Source organism: Drosophila takahashii, chromosome 2L, assembly GCF_030179915.1.
Source record: "Drosophila takahashii strain IR98-3 E-12201 chromosome 2L, DtakHiC1v2, whole genome shotgun sequence".
Classification (NCBI taxonomy): Eukaryota; Metazoa; Arthropoda; class Insecta; order Diptera; family Drosophilidae; genus Drosophila; species Drosophila takahashii.
This window is the reverse complement of record NC_091678.1, coordinates 9,262,534-9,285,886: the sequence shown is the minus strand read 5'-3', so window position 1 is coordinate 9,285,886 and position 23,353 is coordinate 9,262,534. Positions and strand designations below refer to the sequence as shown.

Genomic DNA, 23,353 nt, shown 5'->3' with positions numbered 1-23,353 from the left:
AAACATCGATGTTTCCAAAGTTTATAAAAACATCGATAGATCGATGTTTCTCCAGCTCAACACGCCGCGCGCATCGTTTCTTTTCCTCCGCCGCTTGGCCAATTTTGCTTGTTTCCCCGGATAATCCGATAATCCCGACCCAACGACTATGTTCCCGCAACGCAGCTCCGAGGTCTACCGCACTCCGGTGACCCACCAACCGCCGCCGGCTTTGGAGCTGGCCACCAGCCTGGAGTACCCGAATCTCAATGTTGCCGATCTGAATGCGCGCCTGGAGAACCTGTCGCCGCGACTCCACGACTGCTGGGACAGCATCGCGGTCAACGAACACAACCACTACGCACTGGCCACCAACCGGCGCGAGGGACGCCACTGGTGGGGCATGTTCTTCGGCTACGAACGCAGCCAGGTGAACCACATGACCGTGGACAATGCGGACTTCAAGCTGCAGGCCGAGCACACGGTGAACATTGTGCGCTATGCGGAGAACAATGTGCTCCTGGTGGCCCTGGGCGATACGCGCCTCCAGGCCTGGTCCACCTACTCCAAGGTGCGCAATCCGCAGCATCCCTACTGCCTCTTCCTGGTGGGCGAGTCCTCGGCCCATCCCACGCCCATCAGCCAGCTGAGCGTTTTCAAGGCGGATCCGCGAAGAGCCGTCTCGGGATCAGCGGATGGGACTCTCAATGTAAGTAGAAAGTACTTCCTTAGAATCCTTCTTATCAACTGATATCCTCTTGCAGGTCTGGGACCTTTCGGGCGCCGATCTGGTGAGCTCCTACCATTCGCGCTCCGCTCACACCGACAAGATGACCGCCCTGGCCACGCCCTCAGCCTCGGCGGACAGATTTGTGACCTGCGACCGCGGCGGCTGCGCCCGCCTCTGGGATGTCCGGGCAGCGGCTCCCTCCTCCACGTGCCTCTATGCGGACTCCTCTCATCTGCTCAGCTTCACGACCGCCGCCTGGGCAGCACCAACTGAGCTGCAGGGCGACAATTATGTTTATCTCGGCGACTACGACGGCAAGGTTCATACTCTGGACATCCGAGTGCCGCGTAAACTGGCGGAAAGTCGGGAATACTTCACCAAGGGACATGTATCGCAACTTCTAATCAATGGGTAAGGGTTTAAATTCCAGATTGGTTAAAAAATTTCTATAAAAAATCGTATTTTACAGGCATTATCTGGCTGCCATGAGCAATTTGCCCGCCGCGGTGAAGGTGGTCGATGTGCAGGCCAACCACGAGGTCATCTACACGCACCAGGACACCCATTCTCGCCTCACCGACGCCGTTTGGAGCGATGATAGCACCCTCATTACCATCGGGCATGGCCGCAAAATGGTCACACATTCGATCAAGTAACTTTGCTGGAGATCCTGTGATGTTCTTAAGTTTTTTTCCTTTTTTTAAGACCTACGTTGCATTTATACTATGCTTGGCCTGACTGAGGTGCTATGACGCTTATACAACGCTTTTTTTTACTTAACTATAAGTAAATGTATATAAGTATTACACAAATTGTAACCCTAAACATCTTGACGTTGAAAATACAAATGTACATAAGCTATTCAAAGCAAAAACATTTTATTGGAGTAAGAAAAAGGCATTCAAGAGGCATAACAATTTCGGTTTTATTTCCAAAAAAGAGCATGTACAAAGTATTACTTAAACAAATTCAATTGCTTTATTTCAAAAAGCTTAATGGTTCGCTGAAGAGTCAAATTAAGTTCTTACATATAGTACTTTTAGTTTCTAAACAATTACCCGTAATATAACGTAATCATATTCAAATGGAATGCCAAAATTCGGAGCTTAAAATAATGGTGAATGCAAAGGCCCAGAAATAAATGCAGTTTAACAGGCGATTTCGGGCTGGGGAGATGATGAAACTTACACTAGACAACACGTAAAAATAAACAACCGCAAAAAAATACACTCGGATGCTGCGGTGTCGGCGATTTGGGGAAAAATGTTATCGCTTAATTTTTCCAGAAAATTAAAACCTTTTCACGCCTCGACCTTAGAAATTGAGAAGTGGAGAGGAGCTAGCGTCGCGATCGCTTGGTGGGCGGCTCGAGAAAGTTGTTCTCCTCCTCGATGTCCATGCCCTCGAGCTTCATCAGCTTCTTGGCCTTTTGCAGCATTTGCGCGTCTCGCAGCCAGCTGCACTGCAGGACGTCGTCGATTGAGGGTCGCTTTTCGGGATCCACAATGAGCATTTGGTTGATCAGCAGCTTGGCGCGTTGCGAGACGCCCTTCCATGCCGGATGGCCGTAGGCAAACTTGCCCCGCTTGATTTGCTGGGCCGCCGGCGTTCCGTACTCGTCGGAAAAGGGCAGAGTGCCGCTCAGGCTGCAAAAAATAAGTTAATTAATATATAACTATTGTAATTGATATATTCTTATTTCCTTACCAAGTGAAGAGCACCACTCCCAGGCTCCAGATGTCCACCTTTCTGGTGTAGGCTTCTCGGCCGCCGGTTATCAGAACCTCGGGGGCCACGTAAAGAGGAGTGCCGCAGAGGGTCCGCATCACCGAGTCCTTCTGGACGAACTTGCTCAGCCCGAAATCGGAGACTTTCAGCAGGGTCTCCTCGTCATTGGTCTCTAGCAAGACATTATCTGGCTTCAGGTCGCGATGGGTGATGCCTAAGAGTTCCAAAATCAATTAGTTTTATGAATTTATAATAGAAGAGACAGTATTACCTCGATCGTGCAGGTACTTGACGGCATGGCACATTTGGTAAAAGTAGAGCTTCGATGTCTCCTCGCTCAGCAGCTTGTTGTTGATGATCCTGTTGAGCAGGTCGCCGCCGCGCATAAATTCCAGCACCATGTAGACCGAGTCCGGTTTGTCCACGATGTCGTGCATGCGAACCACGCACGGATGCGAGAGATTCTTCATGATCTTGGCCTCGTTTAGGACCCTGTCGGGATCACTGAAATTTGTGCTGGGTCGCGCACTGCCAGACAGCATGTTTTTCTTGACGATTTTCATCGCAAACTGCTGGCAGGTGCGGGTGTCGTAGACCAAACGCACCAAACCATACGCCCCCGAGCCCAGTTTGCGATTTACATAATAGTTTTTGTTAATCTCCTCGGGCAGACCGATCGACTCGTTCGGGCTGAGATCCTTGAATACAAAGGCTGCAAGGGAGGCAGGTGCAAAACATCGAATTACTTGTTTTTGTACCTGTTTTTGGATCGCTTACCTTTGTAAGTGGGGTGGGACAGGGAAATTACATCGTCGTTCTTCAGGATTCGCTTCCTGTTTGTTCCAATTTTTTCATTATTCACAAACGTCCCGTTGCGCGAGAGATCCTGAGAAATGGGCGAAAAGAAAGGTTATTACATTGAGGGATTTGCCTTTATGGTAGTATTTTAAAATTCCTAGAAATGGCGATATTATAATTACTGAATTTTTACTGCATTTTTATATCAACAAAATAATGTATTATTCAAAAAATGATTTTAATAATTTTAAGTAAATAATGTTTATTAAAAATTTTGAATTTTCTTGTCAAATTATAATTACTGCATTTTTATATCAACAAAATAATGTATTATTCAAAAAATGATTTAAATAATTTTAAGTAAATAATGTTTATTAAAAATCTCGAATTTTCTTGTAAAATTATAGCTACTGAATTTTTACTGCATTTTTATACCAACAAAATAATGTATTATTCAAAAAATGATTTTAATAATTTTAAGTTTATAATGTTTATTTTTTATTAAAAGTAGACAAATGATTACCCTTTGGAATCATGTTCATAAAATTATTATAAAAATATATTGATAAGTTTCGTAACTTATTATTCCCTTGATTTTTAAGAAGGCTTCAGAAAACCCCAATTATATTAAAGACCCCCCAACCTACTTGTATGTAAACTGGATTGCTGAGCTCGCAATTTGCCCGCTTGATGATAAAATGCACTTTGGAAATGCGTGTCAGGATTTTCTCGGGCAAATCGTTGAGCGTGAGGATCAAATCGTTGGCCTCTCCTCGTCCTGCGGTGAACTCGTCATTGTTGAGATCTGAAATCGGTTCGAGATACAAACACCATTACTACAAATATCCCGAAAAGGGTTAAAAAACACAAAACATGCAGGAAATTTGGTTACCAACAGAAAGGGACGAATGCGTATAAAGAATTCGGTAGTTTGAGCTCGTACCCAGCGATTTGATCTTAATGTTCTTGCCGTACAAACGGCCCCAGACGATCTTCTCCATCGGCTGGCTCTCCACTTGGGTCCAGATATTGGAGGCCTGGCTCTGTGTTCCCTGGGTTCCTTGGGTGTCGCGCGCCATGATTAATTCCTAGTCTTAGGAAACGTAACCCCAATAATATCGTAACTTCGTAACTCCGCAATTCGAACTGGAAAGCCCGTTAATTTCGCTGGAACTGCGCAAATTCGGAATGTCCAGTTATTCGGCCACCACCACAGGCTCAGGCGAAAGACATACACACACACTGTGCGCGAACGGCGGCAAAGCTAAGTATCCTGGTTTCTATTTAAGAACTCGCAGCACTTCCTGTGCTCTATTCGATTACATTGAGCTTATCGCACAGCGCAAGAGTTATTTCAAGTTTCTCGGACGAAAACAACGAACAGTAACAATAATCACGACATGGATGTGAACTGCGCGACGGACTTAAAGTTTTGCGACTGTGTGCGTGAGAGTTGCCGCCTTCCAGGGATGCAGAAGCAGCGCTAGTGCTGCCAACTGCTCTCGAATACCGATTAAAGGATGTATTTCCACTGCTCTGACGTATTTGATGGACGCAACTTATTTTGTTTAACATTTGTATCAAATGAAGCTCGATGAGTCTGAAAACTAGATTTATTTATTTAGTTTTGGTCCATTAGTTCTATATCATTATTTATATCATTATCATTGATAACTTATCAGTTTCACTGTTAGAAACGAAGAAGACTTGTATTTTGAATTCATTTTTTTTTAATATTGAATATTTGTTTGCTGAATTTAGATTCTAAACTTTACATAAACTTACTAAACTTAAAAAGTGTAAGTAAAAGTTTTTGTTTAGCTAGAAATAACACAATCTAGCTGTAAGTTCAGCGACTTCCCTAGCTAACCCGCCATATCTCCGCCGCTTTCCAACACTGAAATAACAGTCGCTTTGCAGCCCTAAATAGCGGCGTCGTTTGAAAGAAACTGTAAACTAGTACTAATACCAGCGCAGATCGGGAAATAGGCAAAATACGATCAACGAACAATTTGAAATTGTCCAATTTGGAGCACAGCTGTCGGTTGAAGAGGAACCAGTGATTTTTGTGTTGATCCCGGTTGCCCATAGCCACTCCCGTCCGCCAATCTCGGCTGCGAGTCCCTCTGATCCTCCCGATCTTCCCACTTTTCCGGAACCATGACGCTGCCCCGCTTGGAGACTCCGCTCCGGCGATCCGCGGTGGGCAGCTACCAGGAGGGCGTCTCCCGCCTGCTCACCCCGCTGAACGACGACGAGGCGGAGAGGCGGGAGGCCCGTCGCCGCACTCTCCTGCAGCAGCAGCACCGCCAGAGCACCCTGGAGTCCATCGAGGACAACGAGACGATCAGGAACTGCCTGGAGATCTACAATGGCAACAAGCTGAGCAAGGACAACGCCTGGAATCTCACCCTCATCGATTCGCTGGCCAATCTGCTGGAGCATCACCACAAGCGCATGAGCAACTTCAAGGTGAGTTTATCTTAGCTAAGCCTCTAAAAACCGAACTTACATCCCTTAATTCTCCTTCAGATGGCGGGCTCCTCTCTGGAGGCCTCCTCCAAGGTTTATGGCCTGCGGGTGGACTCCATCTACCTGGACGCCATGCGCATTTCCGCTGGCCTAAGTGCCCGCACTCTCACGGATAAGCAACTGAACGCCGCCGAGGATGATGATGGTCCCCAGGCTGAGCAGGCGGCTGGTGAGGGGCAGGAAACCGCTCAACAGACCCAAAAGGAGGCCGCACCCAAGCCCAAAAGGCAGAAGAAGCCCATGTCCACGGTGACCAAGAACAAGGACACGCTGAATGCCCGTCTGGATACAGCTCCCCTGCAGGATCCCGTCTTCGGGAAACTGAACTCCACAGTGGGCTCCATCAACGCCTCAAATCGCCTCATGCACAACATTCTGCCCAGTTTGGACTCCGAGCTGCGCCTGCGCACCACCTACAAGTTCTGGGACAGCGAGGAGGCCACTGAGGAGGTTCAGGATCATACCACCCTCTCCGCTGACATGGAACAGTGGCCGGCTGAATCGCTGATAAGCACAAACTTCATGCGCAAGCTGCTTCCCCACGCTGAACGATCGAATCTGCGTCCGCTGCACACGGGCTACATCATCACAAGTGCTCCCAATCCCAAGGCGTCCAACGACAAGCCCGCCGAGCCCATGCAGGATGAGGATCAGCATGACGAGGGGGTGGACAATGCGGACGATATGTGTGTGAATGAGATTTCCATGGCCTTCGACATCAACGCCGAGTGCGAACCCATGCCGGACTTGGATGGACCTCCCCCGTTGGTTCTAGAAGTGGACTCCAATGAGCTGGAAGAGCTCACCACCGAGGAGCAAATGGTGCTCAAGAATTGTCGTCGGCTGCGCAAGCAGACGGAGTTCCTCGAGGACCTGCGACCAGTGGATGGAAACTCCAAGCTGGAGTATTCCTACCGTCCGATGGAGCAGATCTCCCAGTTTTGGGCCGGACCCTCGCACTGGAAGTTCAAGCGCACGCGGCCGCGAACGACATTTTCGCAGACCAATGGCCCGGCGGATACGCAGCCCGTTCGCAGCCAGCGGCCCAAGAAGTCGGCTCTCCTGACCGCCAACCGCCGAGCCAAGGCGGTGGCTTATGGCAACGTGACGGAGAACTTCTTCCAACAGCTGGATACCAGCATTCGGCAGCGCCGGGTGAATTTCCAAAAGAAGTGGGACCCCCGGAAACTGGTGTTGCCCACAAAGTTCAACTTGGATCCGGACATGTTCTTCAAATACGATTCAGCACCGGGCATTAAGTTGTCCAAGCGCGTTGGAGAGCCGGATTCGGATGAGGGCGAGGATCTGGCCATCGACATGGAGGCGGACAATCATCACGATGATGACAATGACCAGGATCTATTTAATAACGAACATTTCACCGATGCTGTGCCCGCCAACGTTAGCGTTATTGCGGCCATTGCCGCCGAGAAAGGAGCAGAGGGCCTAATAAATGAGGATGCGGGCGTGATGGGTCTCAGCCAGATGAATGCCACCTGCAATAACACAGTCTTCGAGATTGGCACTGAGTTCGAAGGAGCTCCGTCGCAGGTAAGTCATTCAAATGATTGATCTTTAGTTTATATACTGATCCTTATAATATCCTTTATTAGGTTGCCAAAGTGGTTGTTCCATTTGCGAAGCGAGCAAAGGTGATAGACATGAAAAATCTGAAAAAGTCGTGCAATTCCCTGATTCAAAAGCAACTTCTGAATGCCGCTCCCGAGGAGACGATACCTTCGCACCCCACGAAAAAGAGTGAACATTATTCAAAGGGTGTGGCTAGTTTTCAGGAGGTGTATCATAAATTGCCCAACCTTTTGACCACCAAAATGTCAGATTCTCTGTCGCCGTCGGTGGCTTTCTACGCGGTTCTGCATTTGGCCAACGATTTGAAACTGCGCCTTATTCCCCAAGAAAATTTGGAAGACTTTCAAATACGTCAAGTCCTGGATTAAACTCTTATATTCTTAAGTTCAATTAATTGTAGTTTCCCCCAACCCTCTTACACTTTCCTTTGTGTCGATTCCTTAATCTCGTATCCTAACTTCCTCACTTAATCCCACTCAGTAAACGTAACTCGTGTCAGTATTCCCAAAGAATTTCCCCTACTCCAGTCGAATTGGATTTTTAGTATGAACAAATCACGGCTCTAATTTTATAAGTTATTTAATAAATGATAAGCTACAAAAGTAAAATACCAGAGTCTCTCAATGATTTACGTAACATTTTTGTACTAATTTTAAATGGACTGAAGGGATTTATTTTAGATTAAGAAAAGGCTTTTTTAGAAACAAACTTCTAATTTTTAAAAATAACTTGTTGAACTAAGAAATTAGTTTAATGATATCCCATTCAATTAAGACAGTTCGCTTAATCCGAATTATAAAATGGCCTATTTTTTCCAACAGAAAGTTTTACAGCGCTTTTCTGAAAATATTTATTTTTAAAATTTAAAATATCCCATTTTTATACAAATTAACCTTAACCTTTTATCACAAATCGCTGTCATCCTATAGTACATTTATCAGATAAGATGATTTATATTATATACCTACTGATATATTTTACAATCACGAACGGGGTCAACTTTGTAAAGTATATTGGTTGAATGTGGTCCTAGGAGGCTTTAACGAACTGTCAGATCTTTTTAGAGTTGTGTAATTTTAAAAAGTTAGTGTTGAATTTTGTGACTGTCGTGAGTGGAACATTCATATAAGTTTAGTGGTAAAAATATAATAAAAATCCAGATAAATATAGCGAAAACATAACAAGATAAATTTAAATAAACAATTTTTCTACAGCTATATAGTTGAAAAGTAACAAATTAAAAACACACAAGTGGACAATCAATTTTTTTCTTGTCTGTGAGTTTCTGATTTTCGTGACATCCCCCTTATCGGAGTGATGACTTCGCCGCGCAGAGACCAGGCGTGCATGTCCCCCATGCTGACCCCGCAGAAGTCTATCGAATCCAACGATACGATCCGGAACTGTATGGAGATCTACAAGGGCAACAAGCTGAGCAAGGAAAATGCCTGGAAAGTGCCGCTCATCGATACGCTGTCCAATCTGATGGAAAACCACCACAAGCGGATGAGCAACTTCAAGGTGAGTTTGCCTTAGCTAAGCATCTAAAAACCGAACTTACATCCCTTAATTCTCCTTCAGATGGCGGGCTCCTCGCTGGAGGCCTCCTCCAAGGTTTATGGCCTGCGGGTGGACTCCATCTACCTGGACGCCATGCGCATTTCCGCTGGCCTAAGTGCCCGCACTCTCACGGATAAGCAACTGAACGCCGCGGAGGATGATGATGGTCCCCAGGCTGAGCAGGCGGCTGGTGAGGGGCAGGATCCCGCTCAGCAGACCCAAAAGGAAGCAGCTCCCAAGCCCAAAAGGCAGAAGAAGCCCATGTCCACGGTGACCAAGAACAAGGACACGCTGAATGCCCGCCTGGACACAGCTCCCCTGCAGGATCCCGTCTTCGGGAAACTCAACTCCACAGTGGGCTCCATCAACGCCTCAAATCGCCTCATGCACAATATTCTGCCCAGTTTGGACTCTGAGCTGCGCCTGCGCACCACCTACAAGTTCTGGGACAGCGAGGAGGCCACTGAGGAGGTTCAGGATCACACTACGCTCACCGCTGACATGGAACAGTGGCCAGCTGAATCGTTGATTAGCACCGCCTTCATGCGCAAGCTGCTTCCCCACGCTGAACGATCAAATCTACGTCCCCTGCACACGGGCTACATCATCACTAGTGATCCAAATCCCGCAGAGCCCCTGCAGGATGAGGATCCGCATGATGAGGGGCTGGATGATGCCGACGAAATCTGTTTAAATGATATTTCAATGGCCTTTGATATCAACGCCGAGTGTGAGCCCATGCCGGATTTGGATGGACCTCCTCCTGTGCTTCTGGAGTTGGATGCCAATGAGGTGGAAGAGTTCACTCCCGAAGAGCAAGGGATGCTCATAAATTGTCGTCGGCCAACGGAGTTTATCGAGGACCTCCGACCAGTAGATGGAAACTCCAAGCTGGAGTACTCCTACAGGCCGATGGAGCAGATCTCCCAGTTTTGGGCAGGACCTTCACACTGGAAGTTTAAGCGAACGGGGCCACAAATCACATTTTCGCAGCCCGGTTGCAGTCAACGGCCCAAGAACCGACGACCTCTAAAACCCAACCCTGTAGCCAAGACCATTTCTTATGGAAATGTGACCGAAGCTCTCTTTCAAGAGAAGGATTCAACTACAAGGCGGCGGCAGGTGAATTTTCAAAGGAAGTGGGACCCCAGGAAACTGATATTGCCGACAAAATACAATCTAGACCCGGACATTTTCTTCAAATACGTTTCGGCCCCAGGCATTAAGATTTCAAAGTGCGCGGGAGAGCCTGATTCGGATGAGAACGGAAATCTTGCGATAGAGATGGATGGTGAAATAGATTATGATGCCTATGCCGATCCCGCCAACGTGAGCATTTTTGAGGCGATGGATAGTGAAGGATTGGCTGATGTGATGGATGTGGAAGTTGACAATATAAGTCTGAATGTCAGCACAATTTCCGAGATTGGCACAGAGTTCGATGGTGCTCCTTTGCAGGTGAGCATCTAAGCTACGAATTTACATATGTCCTGAATTATTTCATATCGTTTATCCTTAGTTTCCCAAAGTGGTTATTCCCTTCGCAAAGAAAGCCAAGGTCATAGACATGAAAAATTTGAAAAAATCCTGCGACACTCTGATTCAGAAACAACTTTTAAACGATGTCTCTGAGGAGGCAATTCCCTCGCATCCTAATAAACAGAATGAACAATATTCCAAGGGGGTCGCCAGTTTCCAGGAGCTTTACAAAGAGTTGCCCAACCATCTGACCCCCAAAATGGCGGAATCGGTGTCCCCGTCGGTTGCTTTACTTGCCGTTCTGCAGCTGGCCAACGATTCCAAGCTGCGTCTTATTCAAGAAGAAGGTTTAGAGGGCTTTCAAATCCGTCAAATCAAGGATTGAATACTTTACATCATTTTTAGTGGGTCATATAAGTTTTCCTTTATTGGTAATAAATATTTATGGTTAATAAGTCAAAAAACAAAAATAGAAACCTGACTCGCTTAGTAAAAACCCGATAGAAACGTACATAGTGGGTGATTTTTAGCAAATACTTTTACAGGTTTATAGTTAAGGTATAGCTTAAAAAAAAATATGCCCAGTTCTAAATATTCTTAAAAACTTTCGCATTAGTTTTGCCTGTTTATGTTGTGATGGCGGCTCAGACAGAAAAGAAGAAGTAGTTCGCATTGTTTTTCGTTTCTGTTGTTCATTCATTTGCATACGCATATCGTTGTACACTGAAAGAAATTGAAACTAATTAATCAACAGTGTCGCAGAAGCAGATTAGCACTAAATTCGTGCAGAATTCATATTGATGTGTATAAGAAACCTTCCCTAATTCATGAATAATTTGTTCTAAAAAATTCGTTTATCAGACGACTTCAATAGAATTTGACACCAGTAATTGATAAATTTCATTTAAATTTTTTTAAGATTTGTTTTCATTTGTTTCCTTTTAGTAACAGTGTAAAATGGGGCGAAATGAGAATGGAAATCGCAAGGCGTTTTCCTGGTGTTTTTAGTTGCAAGTGGTTTTTGTCGCCCCCTGAAGAGGATTTTCCTTTGCATCTGTATATGTGGGACACATGTGTGTGTGAGTGTTGGCTGCGGGTGTGTTTGTGTTTGTTGGAAAAGTTCGGTGTTTACAGAGCGCTTTTAGGCGCCGCTTGCGTGTGTGTGTAATTGCATATTATTTGCATAAATATTTGCAGAGTACTAAGTAACGTTGGGCGTCATACTGATTACACTCTGTACATATGGGAGAATAGAAGAACAACACCGGCAACAGGGATCATCTGAAAACGTTTTTACAAAACTTTTAGCATTAGCGAATTACTCAGAAATCAAAGTTTTCAACTCAAATGTTATCCTTTCCTTTTAAATTCGATGTTTGAATTCAGATAAATACCTCATTAAATAAATAAATCGTTATGTTTTAAATTACAAATAGTTCATTAAAATGTATAAATAAATCTTACCAACTTAACCAATTCATTTTCCAAAAAAGAACGTATTCCATTTTTTGCTGAAATCATATCGTAAATAATTTAAAACTTACTTAACATTTTCGCAAATATGTTTCTGTGAAAGTTTCCCCTGTTTTGTATTTTTCAGAAAATGAAAATTCACATTTTAAATTTAACTTTACTACCCGCAGCTGTTGTTAAATAATTTGAGAGCATGCATTTTAAAAATACCGACTTTTTACAGCGGAAATTAAACATATTAAGCTAACCCGTTTGCCACCCAGAAAAATATCCTCGCATCCTCGTAAAGTGCATTTTCGTGTTGAATTTTCAATGCTGCATGCAATTAACCGAAATAATATGTTTCATGTAGGGAGTAGAACAATTTCAGGCAACACACATTCCGGTACATTAGGAGTTGAAAAGTTAATTATCAAAACAAACATCAACAATGAGTGGAAACCAGGTGGAAAAGGGCGGATGGTGGAGGACGTGGTGATGGAGTTAATGGCCATGGCTGTCATCACACAACAGGTGGGAGGCCAAATGTCCTTGGCTCCTGGCGGATTGTTTGTCTTTGGCCATGGTGATTCTCCTGCCCATTCCCAGCTGCCATGCTCATCAGAGTTTTTGTTTCTTGTTTGGTTTCGGTTTAATTTTCTCACATTTGTTGCTTAATCCCATTATGGGCAACAGAATGCAGACGCCGTGGGTTCCCAAGTTGATAATTGCTGGCAGTTTTAGTGATTCGTTGAGCTTTATGCAGGAAAACGTTTAGAAAAACTTTTTTACTGTAATTTCAAAAAGTTTGAAAATTAAAAAAAAGATACAAACACTTTAATTAAACAAATAATTATATTTGTAATAGGAACTTATTATACTTATGAAAGCTATATTATCGAAATATATATATTTTTCCACCAAAAAACGAATGAAAAGAATATTATAAGTTTTTACTCCATCTGAGTTATTTATTTGTAGCATAGATCGAGTAAAATATGTTTGCTTTAATTTATTCCTGCTCTTGTATTTACATTCATGATATTACATTCATTAAAAGGTATATATGCGTATATACTGATATATATCGCGGGAAAAGGTTTTGCCCAATTTTCAACGAAAAATGGCTTTCAGCTGGATATGATTTTACCACAAAGTGTACTTTCTTTATCATATTTTTGTTTGGTAAACAATAATTTCAATGATGGTGTAAATTAAATATACAAAAGTGTTCTAACAATGTTCAGCTTTATGCCTGCTTGTTTGATAATTGATTTCTCCTTTTATTAAAATACATCAATAAAATTTCAATAGACAATGTTCATCGTATATTTATATATATATATAGTCGTATAATATAATAGTTGATATACATATATTTATAATTTGTAGCACACATAATATAACAAGTGTTACAGTAATACAGCTTCCGGGGGCCTCTATGTTTTTCAAACACTTCCATCGTAACATTAAATCGAAATTCGCTTACAAGTTTAGAAAACAAGAATTGGTTTCATTCATAGAATAATAATATTTTTTTGTATAGATTTTTAGCGTTATTATAACAAATTTGCACTAATTTTTAAAAGTTCCATAATTTCTTTATATACATTGAGTCTAAAAGTTTTTGGGCAATCGAATAATTTAAAAGTTCTTTAATTGAGCATCTAAGGAATAAGGAGGCTTTACTATTTTGATGGGTGGCTGGTGATACATACATAAAACCTTTAAAGTAATATAAAACATTTTAAAGTATTTTATTAAATACAACTCAACAAGAAATTGTAAAAAAAGTACACACTTCAACTAACTCTAAGTCAAATTTGTTGTTTACCTTGTTTTACCTGCGCATTGTTAAAGTTTACTGAACAAATAGTTTTATAAGTTTTTGTTTATTTTAATAGTTAGTACGTTAGCTCAAAATCAAAAGTTACACGTAAATGGTTAATAATATATATAAGATATATGTTCATTAGTATGTATTTCTTAGCCCATGCCTCCCTGCGATCTCAAAAATGCATTCAAAAACTTTGTCTGACTTGGGTTTTATATGTTTTCTGTATCTTATTTGGCTTTGGATATTGACCGTGTAGCTTGCTTCCGATTTCATTTAATTGTTTGCCATTCTCCTGCGGTTCCCTCACATGGCTGTTTATCAATAATTTAGTTCTGTGTCTTGGGTGGGACCGATGAAGTTTCCTCTGGAGTGTGCTACATTTTCCGGAAAAAGTTTTGATATCAGAGGGTATACTTTTATGGTATTATTTTTGAATCGTACCTTCTGTTCGGAGGGAGCCTTTCCGGTGCTTCGTCCCCATCGCAAACGCATGGGCTTACGCACCTCTCGCTGGAACTCGGATGTATCGTTATTCAGATCAGCATCGGTATCCTCTTCGTTGGCATAACTGGCCACGTTTTCCGGCGATTCGTACTGCTGCAGGGCCATAAGCATGCGGCGCATTTTTTCCGAGTTTAACACCGAGTTGTACCACTGCGAGCGTTCCATCTGGAAAATAGGTGAGGTAGGGGTTAGGAAAAACTACGAATATTCTACTTGGAAAATAAGTACGGCTTAAGTAGAGGTTAAGAAAAACTACAAAGATTACATTTGGGAAATATAAGTTATGAAAAGCTACAAAAAATCCTAACAATTGACTGGCACTATTTCTTTTTTTATCTAATCATAAAGAAAAAATAAATTTTTTAAAATAAATTTGTAAAAATATTTTAAATTGTCAATATTGTGGCAGTTAGCTAAAATATTTTTCCCTTTAAAAATAAATTACCCTTGGACTCTTTAGTTTTCCTAGATTTTAATTCCCAATTACATTTTAAGTTAACGTTTTGAGTTTCTTAGTTATTAACAACTTGTTAGTGTTGCCCCAAAAATATAGTTTAAATTTTAAATCAAATATTTGAAAATATTTTGTATGGATATATAAATTACCTGTTCATTGTCCGCATTGTTCGTGTCGAACTGGGGCACACTGCGTCCCCAGCGAAGACGCTGTGGCTTTCGCACCACCCGCTCGTAGAGACCATCGTAATCGGCACCCAGATCGGCATCCCCCTCGGAACCCAACTGCTGCTGCTGCTGTTGCTGGCTGTTGAGGGTGAGCTCCCGCTCCAGGAGGTCATCATAGGCGGTCCGTCGCATCTGGGGCAAATTGGGATCCCGCCTGCCGAATCGCAGGCGCAGGGAGGGCGACCTGATGGGCTTCTGGTTGACGTCGCCGAACCAACGCTTCTCCACAATATTGTTCAGCATGTCCGGATCACTGCGTCCGAATCGCAAACGCAACGAGGGCGAACGCTGGGCCTTGCGTTCCACCTGATGATTGGGAAAGACCACTGGGCCGGCGTACTCGCGCTGCAGCAGATTATCATATAGATTGCTCAGGGGAGTGCCTGCAAAAGAGTCTTTAGAGGATTGCTCCTGGGAGGACGACTGCACCGGATGGTTACCTTGAACTGGCGACACCTCCGCCTGGGTGGACTGCTGCATCTGGAGAGTCACCAAGCAGATGAGGGCCAGGGCACAGCCTTGACTCAGTTGGCGCTTCAAATGAAACATTTTTACTTGCGTTGATGAGAAACTGTAAAAGAAAATGCAAAAATATAGGTATTATTATATTATAAGGGAAAGAAAGCTGTCATTAAAGAAATAAATAAGAGAAAAATTTTACATTTACTTGGTATTTAGAAAAAATCCAATTTTATTTTCCCAAGACATTTTAAAACAGAAAAATAATTCTTTTTCGATTTTCAAAATTCATCTTAAATGCTAAAATCTTGACCTCAGCTTTTAGGGAATAGCAAAGGATTAATTTCCATTTTCATTTGTGGCACAAAAGGCTTTTCTTTAGTCAAGTATATAAGTACTTGGTCTTGAGATGGAAAATCAAAGTTCCTGTTTCGCACTACTGTAGTTAAAATCAAAATCTTTTGTAAATCCCTTTCTCTTTCCACATTGAAATCGAAAGCGGCTTTACTTATATTTTCCCAGTGAAATACATATTTTGTCCACTGCAGAGCAATTTATGAACGAAAATTATTCATGACTGCACTTGAATGAGGTCGCGTATTCGAACTTTTTCAATGCATTTTTTTGTCGCAAATTGTTAAAGGTTAGATACCTGAAAAAACCAACAGCTGCGCCAATGCCACCATTAGTTGCCAGCGTTTTTATAGAAATTTATATATTTTACCAAATGATGTCACGGGTTAATGGCTTGCCTAATGGCCGAGGGCATAGGATTTTCCCGTATTAAAAATTTAAAAATAATCAATACAACTGCAATTTTAGCTTTGTCCTCAGCATAGACGAGTGCTAGACAAGGCAAAGGGCCTCTCATGCATTTCATATGAAATGTGGGGTTCTCCGTTCATTGTAATTCGTTGCAGGCGTCATATGTTCATTTTACAGCAAAAAAAAAATAAGGCCAGGAAAATGGCAATTGAATTATTTATAAGAAAAAACGCAGCACAGCCAGGGGTTAAAAGGGGAATGGAGGAGTTGCAACTGGAGGGTTGAGTCTTGAGGAATCCATTCAGGATGCTGATAGATGTCTTACCTTGGGGGCAGTACACCAAAGGCAGAAGAAAGAAACTCCCAGAGTGAAGTCCTTATGTCGAGAAGTGTCGGAACAATGGCCTGAAATGAGTATGCAATATTATGCACAGCAGTCTCTCAACAGGAAGAGGCACTTTCCCCCAAAACGGGGTTGAAATTGCAGCTTTTCTTTTGGCTTTTTTTTCTCCTGTCGTTGCAGGCGGAAGTTGAAAGTTAAGCCTTTGCAACAGCATCGGCAAATAGGGGGATTGCCTGGGGCGTTAAGTGCTGGCGAAATATTTTGTTAGGAGCTGACTGTGGATGGCTGGCGATGCAACTTGTCGTATACGTGATAGCCTGCGTATACGTGATGTCAGCAAGGCGAACCGGAAATTGAATTGTAGTTAAGACAAGAGGCACGTTTCACGAAATAACGCCGCCATGATGGCTAATAAGTAGATCATGGAACCACTCCTAAAAAAGGGCATCATAAATATTAATTTGAAGTCTGAAAGAAAGGGATTTTTTTTGGCTATTTTAAATTCACTTTGAAAGATAAAAAAGGAGGGTCTCTTTAATGAACATTTAATATTAGTTATAAAAAATATATATTTACCAGAAATCAAAAATCAGAACTATTCCAGAACCCGCATTTATACACTGCCCACCTTTTAATATTTGTAAACATAGATTTCTTCTTAATATAAGACGAATTTAAAATTTAGAAAATCTACTTATTCCCACTTTATAGCATAAATACCCCGCCTTTCTTTTTATGATTTACCATTCGCCCAGTTCCCAGCCATCCATCTTTTCCGATGTCTGTCCAAGCCTTAATCGAATTGACTTTCGCTTTCCCCCTTTCAGCCTTTCTCTCGTTTTGGCCAATGATATCTCGGAAACGTCCGCCGGAGAGTGATTTGTTGGGCGGAAAAGCGTTGGCCAATTGCCCGGCGGAGGAGTCCGACCACTCGGTATGGAAATTCGGTATCTGTCTGCGTTTGCGTTTGCAAGTGGGTGTTTGGCCGATGAAATGTGCCTCTAGACTGCGCGACATTTGGGACGTTTGTCAAAATTGAAAGTGATTTATCATCGTTCTCCGGGGATGCCTTCTTGTTGGCTTTTGACGAATGACGAATGAGTTGTGCGATATCTCCTAGATAATGATGCTATTTACGTCCGAATATGACGTTTGTTTGTGGGCCTGGGCATAGTGGGCAGATCTCACTTTAGCAGGCTTTAAAAAACAATGTGTCAACCAATAAATGGTGCATGACAGAACGAATATTTTCGGCATCTTAAATTGGTTGGAGTAATACGCTTGATTGACACATAATAAGCAATCCCATTAACACATTGTTGAGCATCAAGGGCCTGATAAATGGCCCATCGAGAGGTTCATCCAAATACACTCGACATCACACAACTAATATTTTGGAAAATTATTTTAAAAAATTTGTCATAGATTGAAGAAATATATAATCAACCTAATTGTTTAATTATTATAATTAAATGGGAATTTTAATTTGTATTATTACAACATTAAAATTAAATATTAATTAAAAGTATATAAAAGTGTGAGATAAAATTGGAATTTAAATATGTGAGTATCCTTAAATATTACCTAATTCTGCCATTTTATTCTCTTTTATGTTGGGTAGTGTAATTTTTCCCCCAAACGCTTCTGAACCGAAGCGTGAAAAACACATTGACGACGTTTAAATAGCCTTTAGGGCATAGCCCAACTAATACATTTAACGCCCCAAAAAAACACAGACTTTCGCACACGCATACCCATATACCATACCCAAACACCCCCCTCCCCCATCCCCCTTACATACACACACACATGCACAACAGGTTGTTTTTTGCTCATGTCGAGACATTGACGAGGCTCTTTTTCCCTCTTATTTGTGTGACACACAAATTTTATTTGCCTTTTATTTAACAATTTTTATTTCGCTGTGCGAAAAAGGTCATCTGTGGCTGGTCAGTCGGTCCCGAACGCTCAACCTCCCCTCCCTTCAACTATTACCACCCCAAAAGAAAAAAGGTTACTGTGCCGGGGCTATCTAGCTGGCTTTATGGGACCCCAGCCCCTGGAAAGGGCATTAAAACGTTTTGACAAACACATTAGATGCCTTCGTCCTGGCCTAGGACCCTTTTCGCCCTGACCCTGCCTCTGCTTCGGCTGTAATCTTTTGTGTTTTATCAACATATTTGATGAGACTTTGCTGCCGTGGCTGCTGGCTGACATTTTGTGGTTTTTGTGCTGCCTACTTTGTGGCTTTTGGGCGTTAATCATACGCCCCGTTGTACTGGGCCAGCAATGTGGTTAGTTTTTTGTGCCCAAAAATGTTTATAACTAATGAAATTAAATTGGTTGGCATTTAGCTGATACCTTGGGAATTTCGGCACTCATATACAGCAAAATATAATATTTTAATGTAAATTTATTTAAGAAAATAAACCACCTGGCTAAATTTTTTAAAATATAATACATTCTATATTAACAGAAAAGTTTTAAAAAACTCCCATAGCCTTTCTAAAAATACCCCTTTAAGGAAAAAATAGTTGCTACCATGTGAATTTAGTTCATTTAGTTCACACTGACATTAATTAAACTCAGAAGGACACAGCTGCTGCCTTCGAATACGAAGCATGGTTTCACCTCCCACGTCCTGGTTTTTATCTGCATTCCGTTGCGAAAAGCCGTGAGATTGTGTAGGCGCCAAGTGAACTGTTCCGCACCGAAAATAAACAACACCGACAAAGTCATGTTGATTAAATTTTTTGCCACTTTTTCTTGTTTACCCAAAGTTGGCTCTTGCAGCTACAATAATAAAATATAATAAACCACTATTGCCAATGCGTAGGGGAGTGTAGGGTAAGGTGACGAACGATTCGTTTTATGAATGTAACTTTTGTAAAAATCAATATTTTTCAGAAGTGTAAACGCAGAAAGTTGCTTACATCTACTGAGCATATCCCTGTAAAATTCGAAATTCGAAATTCCAATGCAGCTAAATCCCACAGCGTTTGGCGTGAACCCTACTTTTTTTGCACTTTCAAAAGTTGTAGGGTAATGTGACGAACGATTTGTTCTTTAATGTAACTTCTCCAAAAATCAATATTTTTTAAAAGTGTAAAAGCAGAAAGTTGCTTACATTTACTGAGCATATTTCTAAACAAATTTGGATTCGAAATTTCAACGTAGCCAAATCCCACAGCGTTTGGTGTAAACCATCCTTTTTACAAACAAAAAAATACATTTTTTTATATATTATTTACGGAAAGGTTATTTTCGATACGGAAAAGTTAAAAGTAATAAGATAATACCCAAACTTATAAAAAAAAATGGTCAAAGTGCAAATTTTTTTTTAAATTAAATTATACTGACGTCACTATTAAAAACAACAATAAAACTGCTGCAGTAAATGTTATCTGGTATTATTATATTTTTTTTACAAATAATCTACGATAACAGTTAAAATTCTTGAATAAAAAAAGTTCGTCACAATACCCTACAAAAAGTTCGTCACGATACCCTACAAGGTAGACTTGGAGCAAAAACGGTGTCACTCTCAAACGGCGCAAAAGAAAAAAACGCGAGGTACCAAAAACTGTTGATAAAGATCTCATGTATGCGTGCATATATTTGCCTGATTTTATTTTTCACTCATCTTTGCTCTGGCACTGCTGAAACACAAGTAAATTGAATGGGTTTGCTACTTTGCGCACCACATTTTTAGCGAAAATTACCTCACGAACAAATTACGGGACTTCTTATAAATATTACTGTAAATACATTGTCGACACGATAAGGGGAGACGACTACATTTATTTGGAATTTTTGTCGTGACGTCATATATGAGATTCGACGAGTTCGTCACATTACCCTACTCGTCAAATTACCCTACACTCCCCTACAGGTTGCAAGAATGGGTCAAATTTATATATAGCGATTGTCCAAGAGCGGGAAAAAAGACCGAAACTTGCATAATGAGGGGCCAAAGTTGAGATAAACTTAGGTGCGTCCCCTGGAGTAAACAATTTGCCGGGCATTATCGCATTTTGTCAAGAGAATTAACTTATTTGCCATGTGTCTGCGAGGCAAATTATGAATATGTTTTCTTTTCTTTATTCGAGAGAAAAAAACTTTTACAGATAAACATAAATCGATTTTTCTGCCGACCAAAATACTATTCAAAGAAAAGTGTGTGATAAATTCTTTATTTTTATTTCCAATACCAAAACAGCTTTTACAAAAATTAAAAACCAACTAGTCATTTCTAGATTTCAATTAAATTTAAAAATATAGAATATTAAAGAATTTTGGCAGACAAAAAGTATGTGAAAAAAATGATTACAAAACTACAAGCTAAAAACTAAACTGTCTATTTTAGTTTTCAATCAAACCTAGCTTTGAAAAATAATAAAAACAAACCAGTTACATTTATATTTCCATGAAATTCAAATTATAGAATAATAACACTATGCAGCATCAAAAATTAACCTCGATGAATGCTATATTTTTGGATTCATTACGAATTCCCAAGTTAAACTGCGTTTTCCAAAAAGTTCCCCGACGCAAGGATTCTTAGCAAAAGGACCTCAAAGTTCGAAAAATGCTGAAATTGACCAACTTTGCGGAGCTCTCAGAGGCAAATGGATGCATGGCTTGGTTTGAAGTTAAAGTTTTTTAAAAGATACACCCTTTATCTTTCAAACCCCATACATAAAATAATTTTAGGATTTTTTTTTGCCTCTGAGAGCTCCGCAAAGTTGGCCATTTTCAGCATTTTTCGAACTTTGAGGTCCTTTTGCTAAGAATCCTTGCGTCGGGGAACTTTTTGGAAAACGCAGTTTAACTTGGGAATTCGTAACGAATCCAAAAATATAGCATCCATCGAGGTAAATTTAAAAAGCACTAAAAATGCTGCACAGTGTAATGAATTTTGGCAGAGAAAAAACTACAAACTTAAAACCAAAGCGTCTATTTTTTTTTTATTTTCAATAAAACCTAGCTTTTACAAATAATAAAAGCCAACGAGTCATTTTTAGATTTCATTTAAATTTAACTTCTAGAATAATAAAGAATTTTTGCATAAATACAACCATTTTTAAAAATTCTCCTCCCAGACTGATGGGCTGACCTCTTTAGTCTGCAAACCAGAACTCATTGGCTATTCCTACACCCCGCAGGATGTTGGTAATTTGACCAAACTTCGTTCAACTCTGCCAGACACTCAAAGCTGCGACCTTGGCGACTACAGTGCGGCTACGTGATGCCGGAAGCAGGAAATGAATGTAATTATACCCGTTACTCGTAGAGTAAAAGGGTATATTAGATTCGTGCAAAAGTATGTAACAGGTAGAAGGAAGCGTTTCCGACCCTATAAACTATATATATTCTTGATCAGGATCACTAGCCGAGTCGATCTAGCCATGTCCGTCTGTCCGTCTGTCCGTCTGTCCGTCTGTCCGTCTGTCCGTCTGTCCGTCTGTCTGTCCGTCTGTCTGTCTGTATGAACGCTGAGATCTCGGAAACTATAAAAGCTAGAAGATTGACATTTTGCATGCAGATTCTAGGAGTTCCTACGCAGCGCAAGTTTGTTTCAAAAGGGTGCCACGCCCCCTCTAACGCCCACAATCGCTTATATACAATTTTAACAATTTCAATATTTCGGTAAAGTAAAAATGCAGTTTTATTGTGTTTATGAATACCTATCGAAATGTTGAAGAAATTTTTTAAATCGGACCATTCGTTAAAAAGTTACGGCGGATCAAAGTTTTTATCCCCAACTCCTTCGCACTCCCTTTTGCTGAGTAACGGGTATCTGATAGTCGGGGCACCCGACTATAGCGTTCTCTCTTGTTTTCGGTTTGTTGTTTAGCATAGAAATGGCAGAAGCCGATTGTTGTCTTGTCCTCTTTTGTTTATGCTTTTGCACTTGGCCCAAATCGTTTTGTTGCTCCAGGGAAGGTGTGTTTTTCCCCCTAATTTGCCTTTTCCGTCACATTTTTTTGACACCTGCAGTTAGCCGCAAAAGTACAATGTCTTTAAATTTGATTAAAAATTCAACTTTAAAGAATTTGCAAAGCTTTTGCATTGATTGATTGGCTGCTGTCTGCTGTCTCGGAGGTTTTGTGAGCTGAAAGAATTCGGGTCAGGACCCCGGATATTACAAAGGAATTCGAACAAGGCAGGGTGACAAAAAAAGTACAAAGTGCCGGTCCCAATGGGGCTTAACTTTGGTGTTGGAAGTTCATATTTATTGGTGGCAAAAAAAGAGGGTCGCTGGATTATACCCACAATTTGTTTGTCCATTTTTTTTGCGGCTTGGGTCAGGCATCAACAACATTACATGTCTTGGGGTAAGCAAATCAAATAAGAAAGTTGGACTGAAGTTTAATTTCTTACATGTCTCGACTAGAAGCTGACTATTAAAGTAGACCAAAAAAATAAATAAAATGTTTAATTAATCAATATTTATTTCTTAAATATTTTAGATATTTTTATTATAAATTTTTTTTTACATAAAATTGAGCTTTAATCAACTAAAAATTACACGTTTTAAATCTCATTTCCAATACTTCTCTCTAAAAAGGGAAATCCCCTCTTGAAATTCAAGTAAAAGTCATTTTCAAAGGACCCTTTTTTCGTTCCATCCATTTGTAATCATTTACATAAGCAGCTTTATCAGCTTTTAGTGCAAACCCAAAAAAGGGAATTCAGACAAATTTGGCAGTATTTGTACTTGATGATGCGTTTAAGTTGTAGGTCTTTTGATTTAAAATGTTTTGCATAATCTCGAAGCGAACACCAACGGGCCACGTGTCAAGTCAAGGATTTAAGCCTTACGTCTTGAAATTAAGAAAAAGGAAGGTGAGTAGGGACCTTTGACCAAAAATTAATAGCCATGTCCGAAGTCAAAGTCGACAGACCACAT

General features: G+C 41.2%; 5 protein-coding genes across 7 annotated transcripts in view; 3 read left to right on the top strand and 2 right to left on the bottom strand.

Moving 5' to 3' along the window:
- Positions 1–37: 37 nt before the first annotated feature.
- On the top strand, positions 38–1,570 carry vls (valois). Its single transcript, XM_017138827.3, has 3 exons — positions 38–688; positions 744–1,120; positions 1,179–1,570. The coding sequence occupies exons 1-3, from the start codon at positions 149–151 to the stop codon at positions 1,363–1,365; spliced, it is 1,104 nt and encodes a 367-aa protein (XP_016994316.2). The 5' UTR covers positions 38–148; the 3' UTR covers positions 1,366–1,570.
- A 39-nt stretch (positions 1,571–1,609) lies between these two features.
- On the bottom strand, positions 1,610–4,793 carry lok (ovarian-specific serine/threonine-protein kinase loki). Of its 2 annotated transcripts, none has more exons than XM_017138825.3 (6): positions 4,128–4,793; positions 3,883–4,040; positions 3,215–3,323; positions 2,709–3,149; positions 2,417–2,651; positions 1,610–2,355 (listed from the first exon to the last, which is right to left on the bottom strand). In XM_017138825.3, exons 1-6 carry the CDS (start codon positions 4,312–4,314, stop codon positions 2,049–2,051), a joined length of 1,437 nt encoding a protein of 478 aa, XP_016994314.1. In that variant the 5' UTR covers positions 4,315–4,793; the 3' UTR covers positions 1,610–2,048. The 2 variants fall into 2 exon arrangements, with proteins under 2 accessions (XP_016994314.1, XP_016994315.1); XM_017138826.3 differs by having other exon boundaries at positions 4,179–4,789.
- A 356-nt stretch (positions 4,794–5,149) lies between these two features.
- LOC108055481 (condensin complex subunit 2) lies at positions 5,150–7,965 on the top strand. Its single transcript, XM_017138846.3, has 3 exons — positions 5,150–5,707; positions 5,768–7,318; positions 7,381–7,965. Exons 1-3 carry the CDS (start codon positions 5,396–5,398, stop codon positions 7,723–7,725), a joined length of 2,208 nt encoding a protein of 735 aa, XP_016994335.2. The 5' UTR covers positions 5,150–5,395; the 3' UTR covers positions 7,726–7,965.
- Positions 7,966–8,389: 424 nt separating this feature from the next.
- Positions 8,390–10,825, top strand: LOC108055386 (non-SMC condensin I complex subunit H). Of its 2 annotated transcripts, XM_070211497.1 has the most exons (4): positions 8,390–8,494; positions 8,572–8,878; positions 8,939–10,375; positions 10,437–10,825. In XM_070211497.1, the coding sequence occupies exons 2-4, from the start codon at positions 8,675–8,677 to the stop codon at positions 10,779–10,781; spliced, it is 1,986 nt and encodes a 661-aa protein (XP_070067598.1). In that variant the 5' UTR covers positions 8,390–8,494; positions 8,572–8,674; the 3' UTR covers positions 10,782–10,825. The 2 variants fall into 2 exon arrangements, with proteins under 2 accessions (XP_070067598.1, XP_016994192.3); XM_017138703.3 differs by having other exon boundaries at positions 8,451–8,878.
- Positions 10,826–13,148: 2,323 nt separating this feature from the next.
- Positions 13,149–23,353, bottom strand: part of sNPF (short neuropeptide F precursor) — a 33,573-nt gene continuing 23,368 nt past the window's right edge. Inside the window, exons 2-5 of the mRNA XM_017138859.3 lie at positions 15,314–15,444; positions 14,796–15,256; positions 14,127–14,354; positions 13,149–14,059 (exon numbers count right to left, since the gene is read on the bottom strand). Of these exons, the coding sequence (XP_016994348.2) occupies positions 14,012–14,059; positions 14,127–14,354; positions 14,796–15,256; positions 15,314–15,422 (846 nt within the window). The 5' untranslated portion in view covers positions 15,423–15,444 and the 3' untranslated portion in view covers positions 13,149–14,011. The remainder of the gene's footprint in view (positions 14,060–14,126; positions 14,355–14,795; positions 15,257–15,313; positions 15,445–23,353) is intronic.